General features: G+C 39.7%; 2 protein-coding genes and 1 long non-coding RNA gene across 13 annotated transcripts in view; 2 read left to right on the forward strand and 1 right to left on the reverse strand.

Annotated features, from left to right (window-relative positions):
* LOC144010741 (uncharacterized) overlaps positions 1–4945 on the forward strand; it is a 256051-nt gene extending 251106 nt beyond the window's left edge. For all 9 annotated transcript variants that reach the window (XR_013281319.1, XM_077511197.1, XM_077511193.1 and 6 more), the window contains 2 exons: positions 1317–1352; positions 1420–4945. Coding sequence is in view for 8 of the 9 variants with exons in the window: in XM_077511193.1 (XP_077367319.1) it covers positions 1317–1352; positions 1420–1448 (65 nt within the window). In the remaining variant the exon portion in view is untranslated. The remainder of the gene's footprint in view (positions 1–1316; positions 1353–1419) is intronic.
* On the reverse strand, positions 1038–18236 carry LOC144010744 (uncharacterized). Of its 3 annotated transcripts, XR_013281321.1 has the most exons (7): positions 17794–18236; positions 17669–17718; positions 13896–14592; positions 13762–13817; positions 13621–13721; positions 13408–13531; positions 1038–1547 (listed from the first exon to the last, which is right to left on the reverse strand). It is a non-coding gene; the product is annotated as an uncharacterized LOC144010744 (long non-coding RNA). The 3 variants fall into 3 exon arrangements; XR_013281322.1 differs by lacking the exon at positions 13621–13721; XR_013281320.1 differs by having other exon boundaries at positions 13408–13721.
* LOC144010377 (uncharacterized) lies at positions 1733–9408 on the forward strand. Its single transcript, XM_077510686.1, has 4 exons — positions 1733–1757; positions 8151–8257; positions 8353–8622; positions 8730–9408. The coding sequence occupies exons 1-4, from the start codon at positions 1733–1735 to the stop codon at positions 9153–9155; spliced, it is 828 nt and encodes a 275-aa protein (XP_077366812.1). The 3' UTR covers positions 9156–9408.
* Positions 18237–19417: the final 1181 nt, after the last annotated feature.

The following is a 19417-nucleotide window of genomic DNA, read 5'->3' on the forward strand; positions in this document are numbered from 1 at the left end:
TTTAAAAAAAATGTAGTGGACAAGATGCAGCCAGTGTTTTTGCCAAAATGAATAAAATATCAATTCTGCTTGGTCCAAAAGGAATTTGCATAATCAGTGTTTCTATTTTTAGTTGCTGAAAAAAATTTTCTTGCCTGCACCAAAAAAAAAAAATCGTGATTTCAATTCTTGCCAAAATAATTGATTATTCTTTCCCGTAATCGAGCAGCCCTAGTAGTGAAAGTTAAACAAACCCAAATGGCGGACAGTGACCAATTTGTTTTGACCTCGAGTAAACTTTTTGTATTGGTTACTTGATTCACTCAGTCATTTTCAGCAGTAACATTTTTCCCAAAATGAATGACACTTGCTGTGGATTGAAGATGACATCACCTGTGAGAGAGGCGATGGGTCGTTACCAACTTCCTCAGCACAGGTGACGTCATCATCAATGGACAGCAAATGGAATCATCAATTCTGGCGGGAAATATGATCGTGTTCCTGCTGGAAATGGCTCAATAAGTCAAGTATCATTTCCAAGATTTTGTTGTGGAGTGACGTCAGATTGAAGGGAGGGTTCCCCGTCAAAACTTGTAGAAAGTCCCAATTTCCTCAAACGCAGCACGAGATCAGTCGATGTGGCTAAATTTTGTTGACCAAGTTTGTCAAGTGCTTTGGGATCGGGCTCAAGTCACACCTCCACTCGTTCACATATTTTGTATGGAATTAATGTGGTAACTTTATTAGCATTTTACATAAATAATATCTTAAAAAACGCTGTAAATTGTATTGGCAAAGGTTTTCAGTAGAATTGTTTTGTAAATTGGCTGCAAATGTTATTGGCTAAGTTTGAAAGGTAATTTAAGATTTTTTTGTAAATCGGCTGTAAGTTGTATCTGCAAAGTGTTAGCGCCAAGTTTTTCAATAAAAATTCTGACATTTTAAAGAAGTTTGTTTTTTGCATTGTTTTCAAAATTTAAAAGGAATTTGTTTTGGATGTAAATTTTATTGGCACAGTTTTTTGCGCTAAGCTTTTCAATATAACTTTTAAAGAAATGTAAATTTGCAAGGAATTTTATTTATTTGCATAGTTTTTAAGTTAACCGTTTTTCTTGGTGTCATCACCTGTGCTCAGGATGGGGGGGGGTTAGGATAATAGCCAATCATGGCTGCTGATTTACCTGCTCCCTTAAGCACAGGTGATGTCATCAGTTGATAGCAAGAAGAAAAAAAAAGTTTTTAATTAAGATATAAATTGTACATGGAAAATAATCCCTGCTGAAAAAATGATTGAATGAGTCAAAGTGTAAGTTGTGCATTTGTGCTTGCTTTTGCAGTGTGGTGGAGGCGGAGCCTGAGGAAAGGAAAAGCAGGTATGGAAACACATGACAGACTCAGTTCAAAAAAAGAACATCAATGCTAATCATTTTTTGTTTGCAGGAGACAGGTGGAGGGATTCCATAACATGAAGATCTAAGTGGCCCAAAAGACGCGGATCATCCGTCCACTTGAGAACACCTCCTCACTCCACTTTCCATTGGTGGTGTTCTTGGGCTGGAAAACCCAGACTGAAAGAAAAAAAAAGAAAAAAAAATGGCTTTAATGTTCAGTATTGCTGTCATAACTATCCAATTCAAAACACACTTCTGGAGGAAGTCAAGCTGTTGATTGTGAAACTTCACTGTATGGACAGACGATAATTTGATTTTCAAACTAACAGTGACACAATAAAAATGTTTTGTCAAGCTGGTCCATGCAGGATCAGCTTGACATTGGTGGTTTGTTTTTTGGAGGGGGAGAAAAAGAAATACACACTTCTACAAATGGCACCAAAAACATTTTACGATAACATCTGCAGCCAATTTAATCGAAAATTATTTAAAGTTTTTATTATAGAACGTAGCACAGTAAAGAAAATCCTTTACAATTTTACTATGAAACCGAGTGCAAAAACTTTGCCAATAACATTTACATCTTAATTATTAAAAAAAAACCACACTAATCAAATATTACTGTACAAATTTATTGAAATACTTAGCGCAGCTCGAAAATTCCTTTTAAAATTTATTGAAATACTTAGCGCAGCTCAAAAATTCCTATAAAAATTTATTAAAATACTTAGCACAGTTCGAAAATTCCTTTGCAAATTTATTGAAATACTTAGCACACCTCGAAAATTCCTTTTAAAATTTATTGAAATACTTAGCACAGCTCGAAAATTCCTTTAGAAATTTATTCCAAAAAACATTGCCAATACAACTTACGGCCTAGTTAATTTTTTTTAAAAACCCCACACGGATTTCCCTAAATACATAGCGCAGCTCAAAAATTCCTTTTAAATTTTATTCCAAAAAACATTGCCAATACAACTTACAGCCTAGTTAATTTTTTTTTAAAACCCCCACACGGATTTCCCAAAATACTTAGCACAACTCGCAAATTTATTGAAATACTTAGCGCAGCTCGAAAATTCCTTTTAAAACTTATTCCAAAAAACATTGCCAATACAACTTACGGCCTAGTTAATTTTTTTTTGTAAAAACCCCACACAGATTTCCCAAAATAATTAGCACAACTCGCAAATTCCTTTGCAAGTTTATTGAAGTACTTAGCGCAGCTCGAAAATTCCTTTTAGAATTTGTTAAAATACTTAGCACAACTCGGAAATTCCTTTAGAAATTTATTCCAAAAAACATTGCCAATACAACTTACGGCCTAGTTAATTTTTTTTAAAAAACCCCTCACAGATTTCCCAAAATACTTAGCACAACTCGAAAATTCCTTTTCCAAATTTATTGAAATACTTAGCGCAGCTCGAAAATTCCTTTTAAAATTTATTCCAAAAAACATTGCCAATACAACTTACGGCCTAGTTAATTTTTTTTTAGAAGCCCCACACGGATTTCCCAAAATACTTAGCGCAGCTCAAAAATTCCTATAAAAATTTATTCCAAAAAACATTGCCAAAACAACTTACGGCCTAGTTAATTTTTTTTTTTAAACCCCCACACGGATTTCCCAAAATACTTAGCACAGCTCGAAAATTCCTATAAAAATTTATTGAAATACTTAGCACAGCTCGAAAATTCCTTTTCCAAATTTATTGAAATACTTAGCGCAGCTCGAAAATTCCTTTTAGAATTTATTAAAATACTTAGCACAACTCGGAAATTCCTTTAGAAATTTATTCCAAAAAACATTGCCAATACAACTTGCGGCCTAGTTAATTTTTTTTAAAAAACCCCACACGGATTTCCCAAAATACTTAGCACAACTCGAAAATTCCTTTTCCAAATTTATTGCAATACTTAGCACAGCTCGAAAATTCCTTTTAAAATTTATTAAAATACTTAGCACACCTCGAAAGTTCCTTTAGAAATTTATTCCAAAAAACATTGCCAATACAACTTACGGCCTAGTTAATTTTTTTTTAAAAAACCCCACACGGATTTCCCGAAATACTTAGCACAGCTCGAAAATTCCTTTTGAAATTTATTAAAATACTTAGCACAACTCGGAAATTCCTTTTAAAACTTATTCCAGAAAACATTGCCAATACAATTTACGGCCTAGTTAATTTTTTTTAAAAAACCCCACACGGATTTCCCAAAATACTTAGCACAGCTCGAAAATTCCTTTGCAAATTTATTAAAATACTTAGCGCAGCTCGAAAATTCCTTTTCCAAATTTATTGAAATACTTAGCACAACTCGAAAATTCCTTTACAAATTTATTCCAAAAAACATTGCCAATGCAGCTTACGGCCTAGCTAATTTTTTTTTTAGAACCCCCCACACAGATTTCCCAAAATACTTAGCACAGCTCGAAAATTCCTTTTAAAATTTATTAAAATACTTAGCACAACTCGGAAATTCCTTTAGAAATTTATTCCAAAAAACATTGCCAATACAACTTGCGGCCTAGTTAATTTTTTTTAAAAAACCCCACACGGATTTCCCAAAATACTTAGCACAGCTCAAAAATTCCTTTTCCAAATTTATTGAAATACTTAGCACACCTCGAAAGTTCCTTTAGAAATTTATTCCAAAAAACATTGCCAATACAACTTACGGCCTAATTAATTTTTTTTTAAAACCCCCACACGGATTTCCCAAAATACTTAGCACAGCTCGAAAATTCCTTTGCAAATTTATTGAAATACTTAGCACAGCTCGAAAATTCCTTTAGAAATTTATTAAAATACTTAGCACAGCTCGAAAATTCATTTAGAAATTTATTCCAAAAAACATTGCCAATGCAACTTACGGCCTAGTTAATTTTTTTTTAAAAACCCCACACAAATTTCCCAAAATACTTAGCACAGCTCGAAAATTCCTTTTAAAACTTGTTCCAAAAAACATTGCCAATACAACTTACGGCCTAGTTGATTTTTTTTTAGACCCCCCCCCCCCCACGCGGATTTCCCAAAATGCTTAGCACAGCTCGAAAATTCCTTTGCAAATTTATTGAAATACTTAGCACACCTCGAAAATTCATTTAGAAATTTATTCCAAAAAACATTGCCAATGCAACTTACGGCCTAGTTAATTTTTTTTTAAAACCCCCACACAGATTTCCCAAAATACTTAGCACAGCTCGAAAATTCCTTTTAAAATTTATTGAAATACTTACCACAGCTCGAAAATTCCTTTAGAAATTTATTCCAAAAAACATTGCCAATACAACTTACGGCCTAGTTAATTTTTTTTAAAAACCCCACACGGATTTCCCTAAATACATAGCGCAGCTCAAAAATTCCTTTTAAATTTTATTCCAAAAAACATTGCCAATACAACTTACAGCCTAGTTAATTTTTTTTTAAAACCCCCCACACGGATTTCCCAAAATACTTAGCACAACTCGCAAATTCCTTTGCAAATTTATTGAAATACTTAGCACAGCTCGAAAATTCCTTTTAAAACTTATTCCAAAAAACATTGCCAATACAACTTACGGCCTAGTTAATTTTTTTTTGTAAAAACCCCACACAGATTTCCCAAAATAATTAGCACAACTCGGAAATTCCTTTAGAAATTTATTCCAAAAAACATTGCCAATACAACTTACGTCCTAGTTAATTTTTTTAAAAAACCCCACACAGATTTCCCAAAATACTTAGCACAACTCGAAAATTCCTTTTCCAAATTTATTGAAATACTTAGCGCAGCTCGAAAATTCCTTTTAAAATTTATTAAAATACTTAGCACACCTCAAAAATTCCTTTAGAAATTTATTCCAAAAAACATTGCCAATGCAACTTACGGCCTAGTTAATTTTTTTTTAAAACCCCCACACGGATTTCCCAAAACACTTAGCACAGCTCGAAAATTCCTTTTAAAACTTATTCCAAAAAACATTGCCAATACAACTTACGGCCTAGTTAATTTTTTTTTACAACCCCCCCACACGGATTTCCCAAAATACTTAGCACAGCTCGAAAATTCCTTTTGAAATTTATTAAAATACTTAGCACAACTCGGAAATTCCTTTTCCAAATTTATTGAAATACTTAACGCAGCTCGAAAATTCCTTTAGAAATTTATTCCAAAAAACATTGCCAATGCAACTTACGGCCTAGTAAATTTTTTTTTAAAACCCCCACACGGATTTCCCAAAACACTTAGCACAGCTCGAAAATTCCTTTTAAAATTTATTGAAATACTTAGCGCAGCTCGAAAATTCCTTTTAAAATTTATTGAGATACTTAGCGCAGCTCGAAAATTCCTTTTAGAATTTATTAAAATACTTAGCACAACTCGGAAATTCCTTTAGAAATTTATTCCAAAAAACATTGCCAATACAACTTACGGCCTAGTTAATTTTTTTTAAAAAACCCCACACGGATTTCCCAAAATACTTAGCACAGCTCGAAAATTCCTTTGCAAATTTATTAAAATACTTAGCGCAGCTCGAAAATTCCTTTTCCAAATTTATTGAAATACTTAGCACAACTCGAAAATTCCTTTACAAATTTATTCCAAAAAACATTGCCAATGCAGCTTACGGCCTAGCTAATTTTTTTTTTAGAACCCCCCACACAGATTTCCCAAAATACTTAGCACAGCTCGAAAATTCCTTTTAAAATTTATTAAAATACTTAGCACAACTCGGAAATTCCTTTCGAAATTTATTCCAAAAAACATTGCCAATACAACTTGCGGCCTAGTTAATTTTTTTTAAAAAACCCCACACGGATTTCCCAAAATACTTAGCACAGCTCAAAAATTCCTTTTCCAAATTTATTGAAATACTTAGCACACCTCGAAAGTTCCTTTTAAAACTTATTCCAAAAAACATTGCCAATACAACTTACGGCCTAGTTAATTTTTTTTTGTAAAAACCCCACACAGATTTCCCAAAATAATTAGCACAACTCGGAAATTCCTTTAGAAATTTATTCCAAAAAACATTGCCAATACAACTTACGTCCTAGTTAATTTTTTTTAAAAAACCCCACACAGATTTCCCAAAATACTTAGCACAACTCGAAAATTCCTTTTCCAAATTTATTGAAATACTTAGCGCAGCTCGAAAATTCCTTTTAAAATTTATTAAAATACTTAGCACACCTCGAAAATTCCTTTAGAAATTTATTCCAAAAAACATTGCCAATGCAACTTACGGCCTAGTTAATTTTTTTTTAAAACCCCCACACGGATTTCCCAAAACACTTAGCACAGCTCGAAAATTCCTTTTAAAACTTATTCCAAAAAACATTGCCAATACAACTTACGGCCTAGTTAATTTTTTTTTAGAACCCCCCCACACGGATTTCCCAAAATACTTAGCACAGCTCGAAAATTCCTTTTGAAATTTATTAAAATACTTAGCACAACTCGGAAATTCCTTTTCCAAATTTATTGAAATACTTAACGCAGCTCGAAAATTCCTTTAGAAATTTATTCCAAAAAACATTGCCAATGCAACTTACGGCCTAGTAAATTTTTTTTTAAAACCCCCACACGGATTTCCCAAAACACTTAGCACAGCTCGAAAATTCCTTTTAAAATTTATTGAAATACTTAGCACAGCTCGAAAATTCCTTTTAAAATTTATTGAAATACTTAGCGCAGCTCGAAAATTCCTTTTAAAATTTATTGAGATACTTAGCGCAGCTCGAAAATTCCTTTTAGAATTTATTAAAATACTTAGCACAACTCGAAAATTCCTTTAGAAATTTATTCCAAAAAACATTGCCAATACAACTTACGGCCTAGTTAATTTTTTTTTAAAACCCCCACACGGATTTCCCAAAACACTTAGCACAGCTCGAAAATTCCTTTTAAAATTTATTAAAATACTTAGCGCAGCTCGAAAATTCCTTTTAAAATTTATTGAGATACTTAGCGCAGCTCGAAAATTCCTTTTAGAATTTATTGAGATACTTAGCGCAGCTCGAAAATTCCTTTTAAAATTTATTTAAATACATAGCACAGCTCGAAAATTCCTTTACAAATTTATTCCAAAAAACATTGCCAATGCAACTTGCGGCCTAGTTAATTTTTTTTAAAAAACCCCACACGGATTTCCCGAAATACTTAGCGCAACTCGAAAATTCCTTTTCCAAATTTATTGAAATACTTAGCACAGCTCAAAAATTCCTTTGCAAATTTATTGAAATACTTACCACACCTCGAAAATTCCTTTTAAATTTTATTCCAAAAAACATTGCCAATACAACTTACGACCTAGTTAGTTTTTTTTTAAAAACCCCACACAGATCTCCCAAAATACTTAGCACAGCTCAAAAATTCCTTTGCAAATTTATTGAAATACTTACCACACCTCGAAAATTCCTTTTAAATTTTATTCCAAAAAACATTGCCAGCGCATCTTAAAGCCTACTTTTTTTTTTTAAACTGCCAATATGCTTAGCACAAAAAAAAAAACTCCTACTAGAGCACTAAAAGCTAAAACTTTACCAACAAAAAAAAATCCATTAAAACTTCTAAACCCTTCAAAGTTTTACTGTGGAACTCAATGCAATAACTTACACAGTGAAAATTACAGACAAAGCAATCCCCCTGCTGCATTTAAATACGTTTACCTATTGCATTTGTGACCAGGTTACCACAAATAATATTTTGGCTGAAAATTTTAAACCACCCCCCCCCCCCCAATAATATTTACTGTAAATTGAAAACAATTCCCATTAATCCTGACTGCCATAGCAAGTCCAGACCACTCCTGCATTACTGCAACAGCTGGCTTCCAAGCCACTGCTCCAGGAGCTAGCACCCATAACCACCATCCCACTACTACACCCAGCACCTGCCTGGCTTCCAGGTCACTGCGACAGTAGCTAGCGCCCACAACCACCAGACCACTACTACAGCCAGCACCTGCCTGGCTTCCAGGTCGCTGCTACAATAGCTAGCACCCACAACCACCAGGTCACTGCTCCAGGAGCTAGCCCCCACAACCACTGCTGCAGTAGCTACCGCCCACAGCCACTACAGCCAGCACCTGGCTGGCTTCCAGGTCACTGCTACAGTAGCTAGCGCCCATAACCACTACTACACCCAGCACCTGCCTGGCTTCCAGGTCACTGCTCCAGGAGCTAGCCCCTACAACCACCAGACCACTGCTACAGTAACTAGCGCCCACAACCACTACTACAGCCAGCACCTGCCTGGCTTCCAGGTCACTGCTCCAGGAGCTAGCCCCCACAACCACCAGACCACTACTACAGCCAGCACCTGCCTGGCTTCCAGGTCGCTGCTACAATAGCTAGCACCCACAACCACCAGGTCACTGCTCCAGGAGCTAGCCCCCACAACCACCAGACCACTGCTGCAGTAGCTACCGCCCACAGCCACTACAGCCAGCACCTGGCTGGCTTCCAGGTCACTGCTACAGTAGCTAGCGCCCATAACCACTACTACACCCAGCACCTGCCTGGCTTCCAGGTCACTGCTCCAGGAGCTAGCCCCTACAACCACCAGGTCACTGCTACAGTAGCTAGCGCCCACAACCACTACTACAGCCAGCACCTGCCTGGCTTCCAGGTCACTGCTACAGTAGCTAGCGCCCATAACCACCATACCACTACTACACCCAGGTCACTGCTCCAGGAGCTAGCCCCCACAACCACTACTACAGCCAGCACCTGCCTGGCTTCCAGGTCACTGCTCCAGGAGCTAGCCCCTACAACCACCAGACCACTGCTACAGTAGCTAGCGCCCACAGCCAGCACCTGGCTGGCTTCCAGGTCACTGCTACAGTACCTAGCGCCCACAACCACTACTACAGCCAGCACCTGCCTGGCTTCCAGGTCACTGCTACAGTAGCTAGCGCCCATAACCACCATACCACTACTACACCCAGGTCACTGCTCCAGGAGCTAGCCCCCACAACCACCAGACCACTACTACAGCCAGCACCTGCCTGGCTTCCAGGTCACTGCTACAGTAGCTAGCGCCCACCATACCACTACTACAGCCAGCACCTGCCTGGCTTCCAGGTCACTGCTCCAGGAGCTAGCGCCCACAACCACTACAGCCAGCACCTGCCTGGCTTCCAGGCCACTGCTACAGTAGCTAGCGCCCACAACCACCAGACCACTACTAGAGCCAGCACCTGCCTGGCTTCCAGGTCACTGCTACAGTAGCTAGCGCCCACCATACCACTACTACAGCCAGCACCTGCCTGGCTTCCAGGTCACTGCTCCAGGAGCTAGCGCCCACAACCACTACAGCCAGCACCTGCCTGGCTTCCAGGTCACTGCTCCAGGAGCTAGCGCCCACAACCACTACAGCCAGCACCTACCTGGCTTCCAGGTCACTGCTCCAGTAGCTAGCGCCCACAACCACCAGACCACTACTACAGCCAGCACCTGCCTGGCTTCCAGGTCACTCCTCCAGTCGCTAGCGCCCACCATACCACTACTACAGCCAGCACCTGCCTGGCTTCCAGGTCACTGCTCCAGGAGCTAGCCCCCACAACCACCAGACCACTGCTGCAGTAGCTACCGCCCACAGCCACTACAGCCAGCACCTGGCTGGCTTCCAGGTCACTGCTACAGTAGCTAGCGCCCATAACCACCATACCACTACTACACCCAGCACCTGCCTGGCTTCCAGGTCACTGCTCCAGGAGCTAGCCCCTACAACCACCAGACCACTGCTACAGTAGCTAGCGCCCACAGCCAGCACCTGGCTGGCTTCCAGGTCACTGCTACAGTAGCTAGCGCCCACAACCACTACTACAGCCAGCACCTGCCTGGCTTCCAGGTCACTGCTACAGTAGCTAGCGCCCATAACCACCATACCACTACTACACCCAGGTCACTGCTCCAGGAGCTAGCCCCCACAACCACCAGACCACTGCTACAGTAGCTAGCGCCCACAACCACCAGACCACTACTACAGCCAGCACCTGCCTGGCTTCCAGGCCACTGCTACAGTAGCTAGCGCCCACCATACCACTACTACAGCCAGCACCTGCCTGGCTTCCAGGTCACTGCTCCAGGAGCTAGCGCCCACAACCACTACAGCCAGCACCTGCCTGGCTTCCAGGTCACTGCTCCAGGAGCTAGCGCCCACAACCACTACAGCCAGCACCTGCCTGGCTTCCAGGTCACTGCTCCAGGAGCTAGCGCCCACAACCACTACAGCCAGCACCTACCTGGCTTCCAGGTCACTGCTCCAGTAGCTAGCGCCCACAACCACCAGACCACTACTACAGCCAGCACCTGCCTGGCTTCCAGGTCACTCCTCCAGTCGCTAGCGCCCACAACCACCAGGCCGCTACTGCTCCAGTACCAGGCTGCCACAATACTGTGAAACTGGGCCAAAGAATGAGTACACTCACAAAAACAGATGAAGCTGGGGAAATGAACCCTTGTGTTCATTCTTCTGCGACTCAGCCAGCTTGCAGAAATCTGGTGGACCCGCAGCCAGTTTGGCATATCTAAAATTCTTTTTAGATATTCCAAAGGTGTTGACTTTCATATGAACAGCACAGTTTGTTTTATCCACTTACCTGTTCGATGCATCCATTTTCTACGACTTAGGCGGGGGCAAGCAGCTTTAGCATACAAACCCAGACTTCCCTCTCCCCAGCAGGAACCCAAGATGTTTGTTCCCAGGCAATCCGAGTCTTTCCAGCATGTCCGGGGCCTCCTGCCACCTCTCCAGGTAGGTGCCCTAACCAGATGCCCAAGCCGCCTCATCCAAGGGAGAACCCAGACACCCTACAAAGGATTTTTTTTCCCCCCCACATAACCGGGAACTTGTTCTTTCACTCGCGACCCACAGGTGACGATCCGGACGTAAACAGTGTCAACCTTTCAGCTCCACAGACCCGTGAAGGATTTGTTGGAACTTATTTGTGTAACTCGTTTTTATTAAAAACATGCAAAACAAAATAACCAGTACAAATGAAGCAAAAATGTTTTGTGGCTGATTTTTATTCATTTGATTTCAGACATTACTCTTCCAGGTCAAGTTGCGAACATACAGTTGAATTGTTTTCGTCAACCTGTACAAAGAACAAGTGTCAGAGTTTTGCTGTGCTCTCATTTCCTTGTCCAACTTGGCTCCAGACTTTAGTGCTTATTACTGCTGGTCACAACCTAGGAGAAAAAAGGAAGCCATGTTACTGACACTTCACTCAAGACAAATTGTCAAACATTTTTGCTACATCGCACTTACTTGTGTCTTGTTGGGTGGGTGAGACGTCAGCTTTCTGTTCCAGAGTTGAATCGTAGCCGCAAAGTAGACATGGAAAACCCGTTGCCTTCCTCCAAAGATGAGTGCAACCAAGACTGACAGCTCAAGAGATTCTTAGTAGTACTCCATTTTTTTTTATTTTTTTTTTATATAAAGTTCATGTACTGACAATGTGTTCGATTCGATGTCCACATTTCCCGGCATGCAAAGTTCACGAACGGCAAGTAAATATCAACACAATAATGTGTATCTTTCTTTGTGTTTTCAATTTACCTTCAGGATTTAAATCTTTTTAATTGTGGGGGCGTGGCACGTATTTCCAAAACGTTTATGGTGGGCAAAATAAAACTTAAAAAAGGATACTTGACCCATTTTCAGCAGTGAATAGTGACTATTTTGCCCAGAATTATTTTGGATTACTCCATTATTCATGTACAATTAAGACCTCTTGCACGGTTTGCTGTCGGCTGAAGATGACATCACCTGTGCTGAGGAAGTAGGTAACACGGCTCAGCTGTTTTCTGGGTTTGGTCAGCAAATTGAGCCATGATTACCGACTTACACCTCAGCACAGGTGATGCCATCTTCGGTTGACAGCAAGTGGAAAAAAAGGTATTCATTGTACAATGAAAAATCAAGTGATCAAATGAATTCTGGGGACAAAATTTTAGCTTTTTCCCTGCTGAAAATGACTTTCTGGGTCAAGTGTCCCTTTAAAAACCGACTGCGGCAGGCAACATTTCATTCAATGTGGTGACTTCTTTTCAACTCAAACAGCATTTGATGGATTGAAGCACCAGTGTTGTTAGTTTTATTGGCTAGTTTACCATTTTGCCTCAGTTTAAGTCCACTTTCGATCACGCTTGTTAGCCTTTAGCATAGCCAAACATTGTTTTTTATTCAACACATTTATAGTTGCCTATATGTTCAGGAAGATGTTTTCACCTGGTTACAGACAGGACGAACATTTGTTAACTAATCATGTTGGGCATTTTCAGATCTAAAGCTATTCCGCATAAAATTATCATTTGGATGAAAAGCACCTCCACACGCAATTGCAGGTGGCCATGCTATAAGCTAGTAAGTTAGCAGTTGTATTAGCATTGTTGGGTTTTAACTATTATTCCCCCCCACCCCCCATGTTGCACTCACGAGCTGCAGATTTGAAAGGGGGCGTGTCAACTGTGTATCACATGACAGTGGTAGATTAGCTGAGCCAATAATTTGCAAAGCCATTCAGTTTTTTGTCCATACGTTTTAGCCCTTTTTTTTTTTTTTAATGAAATGAAGTGTCCCATCAATCAATGAAAATGCATAATGATTTCACCAGTTATTGTTCATTAGCGAGGATTTTAGTAGGGCTGCACGATATTGGAAAACCATGTGATATGGTTGCCGAGTATAGCGGTACCGATATTGACATTTAACATGTACCTAAAGAAATTTAATTTTTATTTCATGAAAGATACATTTTCCATGCAGCAAAATAAGCCAACAATATATTTAATTAATTGTGATTACCTCTCGATATTGTTCAGCTATTGGATGGCGGTGAACATTTTAGTTGGCTGACTGGACAAATTCAAATAAAAGCATAAAATTCCATTTGAGGCTTATTGCATGTCTGCGATATGCATATTTCATGGACCAACAACAATATTTTTCCGATATATTGTGCAGCCCTAGATTTTAGCCTCATGAGAAATGTGTTGACGAAATTATCAACACAGGTTGACTTTCAGAGTGGTGCTTGTACCTCAAGGTGTGGCCGCTGGCAACCAAACGCGGACAACTTGAGTGTCGTGGCCAACCTCGGATCGCTCTGTTCTGTCCTCACTTGCTTATTTGATTGGAGCGTCCATCTTGACTGGTTCCCCGGCCTGCAAAGCAAAATATTTGACAATTGCTTGTGGTCAGAAAGTGACACAATTGAAGGAAAAGCTCATTTATTTCAACAAGTGAAACTTGCAGTTGGCAGGAACAAAGACTCTTTGGGAACGATGCGTATGAATATGTTGTCATACAGTAATTGCCTCGGGAGTAACGAAGCCGCACATTTTGTTCTTCAGCCTGAGACGCAAACAAAATTATTTTATTCATATTTCTTTACCTGGCTTTTTTTTTTTTTTTTACCGACGCATCTCACTCGTCCTCCAATGTGTGCAGCTGCGGGCGAGAAAAAAAAAAAAAAGATTAGAAATCAGTTGTGAGCAGGTCACTTGGACTTGTGCATGTACTCATTACCTTGGCCCAGGTCCTCTTGTGCGGCCTGATTGCTGAGACAGCCCTAAAACAGAAAAAAAAATGTGTTAAGGCAAAAAAAAAAAAAAAAAAGTTCTGTTAGATACTTCTCCCTCGAACCCTTCCTACACTGTGCAATCCAACTTCCAGCTTGCCATCCAACAACCAGCAAATAAATCCGCTCAGGACCCACACCTTGCAAACTCTTGGCTACAACAGCCATCGCTTCCATTTTCCATTTCCACAACTGCGCTCATCGCAACAACAAAACGCACAACCACCATCAAAAAAAAACTTTATTCAACTAAGGCATGCCACAGAGCTCTGCCCCCTCCTGGGCACAATTCAGATGATCCCTTCAGTCCCAATACCAATAAATGTCATGTCAAGTCACGTCAAGTCAAGTCATCTTTGCTGTGTCACTTGGTTCCTAAAATTTGATGGAGAAAGCAAACAGAAATCAGCATGAGTTGAACTTCATGTTGTGTTTGTGCATATTATTACCCTCGTGAGTCTCGTCGCTGCCTCTGCAACACAACAGCAAAACAATAAACAAGTAAACCTTGTCCAATATTAACGCCCACTCACTGTGATCTGTGCTGATGGCAACGTCTCAAGGAAGACCGTCCGGCGGACGCTTCCGAGTTTCACGCTTCTTGGAACGGGGGATGACAACTTCTGCCACTTTGCAAACGCTCATCTGGAAAAAGTGGAATATTTTCTGCTTTGGTTTTTTTGATGCTCGGTTGAAAGAAATGACATCTTTTGGGCCACATTGTGTCCTTTATTATGCAATGACAAACCAAAGAATGTTATAGTAAACAGCACCATTTCAAAAAAAAAAAAAACTCGGTTTTCCAAGCATTGGGCAACATCTGACACTTTAGGGTGATAGAATCCCAAAATACACAGTCAACACGGTTAAGAAATGGTTCGCAGATGTCAATATTTGTGTTTTGCGGTGGCCCAGGCTAGTCCAGACTTGAATTCGGTTGAGGGAACTAAAAGGTCAGGGGTGATGACTCGGGATAGGCCAAATATCGACATGGGCCTTTTTTACGACTCTGAAGGCCATGAATCGGCCTCATGTCTGTCCCGTTTGTGTTTGGAGACAAGATTTGACAAAGACATTTTTGTCTCGCTTTTGTTCATGAACTAAAATGTCCAGAAGATTTTTGTCCAGTTTTTATGAAGCAAAGGACGCGATGGCCTCGCTTTCATTAGTCGGCAAAAAATGCATGCTAATCTCGTCTCGGAGTGTGCCAATAAATCGTGATACTTTGTATCTTGATAGATTATCGATACGTCTGCACAAGTATCACGATGTTTGCAGTTGATATACAGCCGCTTTTATGGCTCCATTGTTGCTGAATTATTGAGCAATTACTTGGCGGGCAACAAAGGTGAGTGCCTCAAGAGTGGCGGGGAAATGGACGCAAGTCTGCAGGTGAAGAAGACTCAGCTTAGTTTTTTATTATTATATATTTATTTATTATTTTTTATATATATTTATACATTATATTATTTATTTTTTGATATATTATGTATTTATATTTTATTATATGCTTTTTGTTTACGTTATACTATTTTTTTTTTTATTTGTTATTTTTATATGGATGTATTTATATATTATTTTTTTATATTCTATTTTTATTATATGAATTGATTTTTTTAAATTGTTATCGATATGTATTTCCTTTTTTCATATTTTTGTAATTTTTATTTTTATGTATATTTTATATTTATTATAGAATTATGTTTTTATTCTTATTGTTTGATATTTATTCCATTATATTTTTAGGAGTTATTTATTTGTATTATTTCAGTATTAGTTTCATCGTAGATTATCGTGGATTTCTTACCTGAGCAATATATCGATAATGGCGGTATCGTCATATCGTGAGATGATGGCGATCGCGAGCCTTGTATATGACATATGGTGAGGTGGCCGCAGGTTCCCACCCCTAATTTAGTCCCGGTTATTGCTTATTAATGAGGGTTTTTAGTCCAGTGGAAAATGTGTTGACGGAATTATTTGTTTGGTTTTTGTTGGCAGAATTTGCCGCTGCCAATTCTGATTGGCTATATCGTAGATTGGCTGGAATCAAAAGTGGAAAGGTGCGGCACGTGGTAGCGGACACGAGCCCCTAATAGTAATTCGGCCTCACTTTATTACGAACGTTTCACTGGCGGATTGTGCACGGGCTGCTCTAACAAACAAAACAGCTTTGAAGGGATGCTTGACTCACTTTCAACATTTTCAGCAATGACAAGAAAATATTTTGCCTGTGATGAATGTAGTAACTTCATCCCCCCCCCCCCCATTAACAATTAATGCCTTTTAAAACTATTCCCCCCCACTTTCTGCCGGCTGAAGATATCACCTGTGCTGGGGGGGGGGAGCAGGTAACGACTAATCATGGCTCAGACCAAACCCAGAAAACAGCTGAGCCATGATTGGCTGTTGCCAACTATCACGCCCCCCACTCCCACTTTCTGTCAACTGATGACATCACCGGTGCCGACGACGAAGGTAAGGACCAACCACGGCTCAGATCAAACCCAGAAAACAGCTGAGCCGTGATTGGCTGTTGCCCACTTCCTCGGCATGAGTGATTGTCATTTGCAGTCAACAGCAAGTGAGAAAAAAAAAATTGTTTTTCAAAGTGTTCATTGTTTATGAAAAATCATGTTACCACATCAGTTGCAGGCAAAATATCAACTTTTTACTGCTGAAGGTGGCTCAGTGAGTCAAGTATCCCTTGAAGCCTTTTCAGGTGGGGGGGTTGCGCAATCGCAGTTTTTCCCCTGCAGACAGTTCTCAAAATGGATATGAGTGGCTATTTTTATTTTTTGAAAGACATTTAAGACCTAAAATTTAAGTTTCTGAATTTTTAACTTTTTTTTTTAGGCACCGTGTGAAAACATAACGATCCGATTGTCTTGTCTTGGTGTTAAAACTTTTGGGCTTGGCTGACTATAAAAGTTTCTGTTTTAGTTTAAAATTAAGTGATTTTTTTTTTTTAAAGATCTGTACTGTTGCTATTTTATGGGGGTGGAAACCTGTGGCAACCTCACAATACGATACGAGGCTCACGATAACGATTATCTCACGATATGACGATAGCGCAATTATCGATGCATTGCTCAGGTCATAAATCTACGATAATCTACGATAAAACTTATCATAAAGTATAATATGAATACATAATTTAAAATATAAAGTTCAAAAATTAAAAATTAACACATAATAAAAAACTAAGCTGAGTCTTCTTCACCTGAGGGCTTGCATCCATTCCCCCACCACACTTATGAGGCGCTCCCCCTGGTGGCCCACCAAGTAATAGCACAACAAGCCTTGAACAATGGAGCCATTACAGTGACTGTGTATTTAGCTACAAATACCGCGATACTTGTGTAGACGTGTCGATAATCTATCGGGCAACAAAGTATGACAATTTGTCGCAGTATCGGTATATCGTCGCGCTCCTATTTTATGTGGGCAAAATTGTATTTGCAATCTCTATTTTATGATATGTGCCCATACGACTTTCGAGATGCAGCTTCAAACGGAGGTCCAAAGTTAAAAGCGCGCACTGATGACAGCTGTACAAACATCCACAAAGTTTTACACTGATTAAGGGGCTGAACATACTTAACGCCGCCGATGAAAAAAGGTTGAGAACCACTGTATCAGAATGCCAGAGAACTATTTATTTTTTGACCCAGACAACAGGCCCTCCAAAATGACAAGGGAGATAAAAAAAAAAAAATACCTCGACACCACAAACCTTTCCTTGAACACTTCCTCTGGTGGTAGTATCACCTGCAACAAACAAAAACCCACTGTGAAAAATTTTACCAACCAAACATTCAAATCAAACGAGTGTGTTTGCTTAACTGAGAAAGACGCGGTCGAGTCTGTCGCCATCTTACTGCGGGCCACGTGACCGCTGCGTGGCGCACCTGTGACGCCACCCAAATTGGCCGCACCTGTCTTCGATTATCTCGACGCCCGAAAGCCGAAGCGTTCGTTAAAACGAAGTCCGAACATCCACATTTATTCACAAGTTGCGCACATTAAGCCTCAAAAAACAAACGTGACTCTCACCCTCTCTCGGAAATAAAAACTCGTATTCAATTAAATTCGGTCAGAGGGCGGTTGTGCCGCGTCGACAAGTAGCTTCGAAGCGGCGCCGCAGTCGAACACAAAACTCCACTTTCAATTGTACACTTAAATGATAAGCGGTTTGTCGGACTCTCTGGAAGTTCGGCGTAACGCACGTGCACAGCAAACGCTCACCTGCCTCATGCTGTGTAGTCGGACAAATGACGCTGGACCAAACAGAAGCGGTTCCTGATTCGGGTTTATATAGCGATTTTTGGCGCGCTTCCGGTGTCACGTGACCATGGACTATACCACTCGAGGGGGTTGGTTTATTAGACCAAGCTAAAGTGTTGAAAATGGATTGCTCCAGTGCGTGATTCTTTCAGAATCAATGGGGGGGATACTACCATAGCTAGCCTAGCCGCTTGGTTACTTTCCTGTTCTTATTATTATTGTTTTGTTTTATTTCATTAACAGATCGATCCCAACAATTTACTCTACATATGGTTACCGGTTGTGGAATTTAGGTTGTGGATGGATCATTATCGAAAATGTTTGCTTTGGATACCCGGAAGTTGTGTCCCATACTGACCTTCGAGTTTGTTTGTTTGTTTGTTTTATCTTTATTTACTCAATTAATATACATAATATGGGGGAAAGTTTAATACAATCATTGTATACAATATAAACAATTAGAACATAGTACACGCCAGAGAAGTTAAAACATTTAAAAGCTAAGCAAAATAGAATCAATAGTATAATTGGAAGAAAAAAACAATAGGATAATACAAAACCATATAAATAGATGATAAAGTTGGCAATAGTTATGCCTGAAGACGAAGTACACATGTCAAGACGCGAACGGTGACCCCTGCACGACCGGTGACCCGCATGCGCAGAAGATGAGCCATCTTGGATCGTCAACTATGGCAACCACACTAGAACAAATACCTTTGTATGCGTACGCCATAGTGCGCGTTTGTAGGAACATGATACAACATGGGGGTAAAACAAACAAAACGCTTATTTGTGCATATTAAAGTAACTTTTAATCCCATAAGAAGAACATTTCACTTTTGACATTACATTGTAGTGAGTCTGCATTGTTATAGCCTGTGTTCGGTGATGTGGTCAAAAACAATTTCATTCCAATAAATCACATGAAAAAAAGGAAAACACACAAAAAACACTGTAATATGGCTCCAATATAGTATGTGTCAAAATGTCTCCCTTTCGTACAAAACATGCTTGGGCACATTAAACGGCTTTTATTAAAATATGTAGACACACAAAACAAAATATCATGCGAATGTCCTGCACCATTCGCAGTGTCTGTTTAATTTTGCGTGTGTGAACGCGTTTGGACCTCTGCAGTTGCCGTCGTTGGCGATCCAAAATGGCCGATTTTCTGCGCATT

The sequence above is a fragment of the Festucalex cinctus genome, chromosome 21 (genome assembly GCF_051991245.1).
Source record: "Festucalex cinctus isolate MCC-2025b chromosome 21, RoL_Fcin_1.0, whole genome shotgun sequence".
NCBI classification, from domain to species: domain Eukaryota; kingdom Metazoa; phylum Chordata; class Actinopteri; order Syngnathiformes; family Syngnathidae; genus Festucalex; species Festucalex cinctus.

Bases quoted from the DNA above. Each gene is read 5' to 3' on its own strand.
- LOC144010377 (XM_077510686.1), top strand. From the start codon at position 1,733: ATGCAGGATCAGCTTGACATTGGTG. The intron at 8,258-8,352 runs GCTTCCAGGTCA...CTGCTACAATAG, and splicing joins CTACACCCAGCACCTGCCTG to CTAGCACCCACAACCACCAG. The intron at 8,623-8,729 runs GTCACTGCTCCA...CACAACCACCAG, and splicing joins AGCACCTGCCTGGCTTCCAG to GTCACTGCTCCAGGAGCTAG.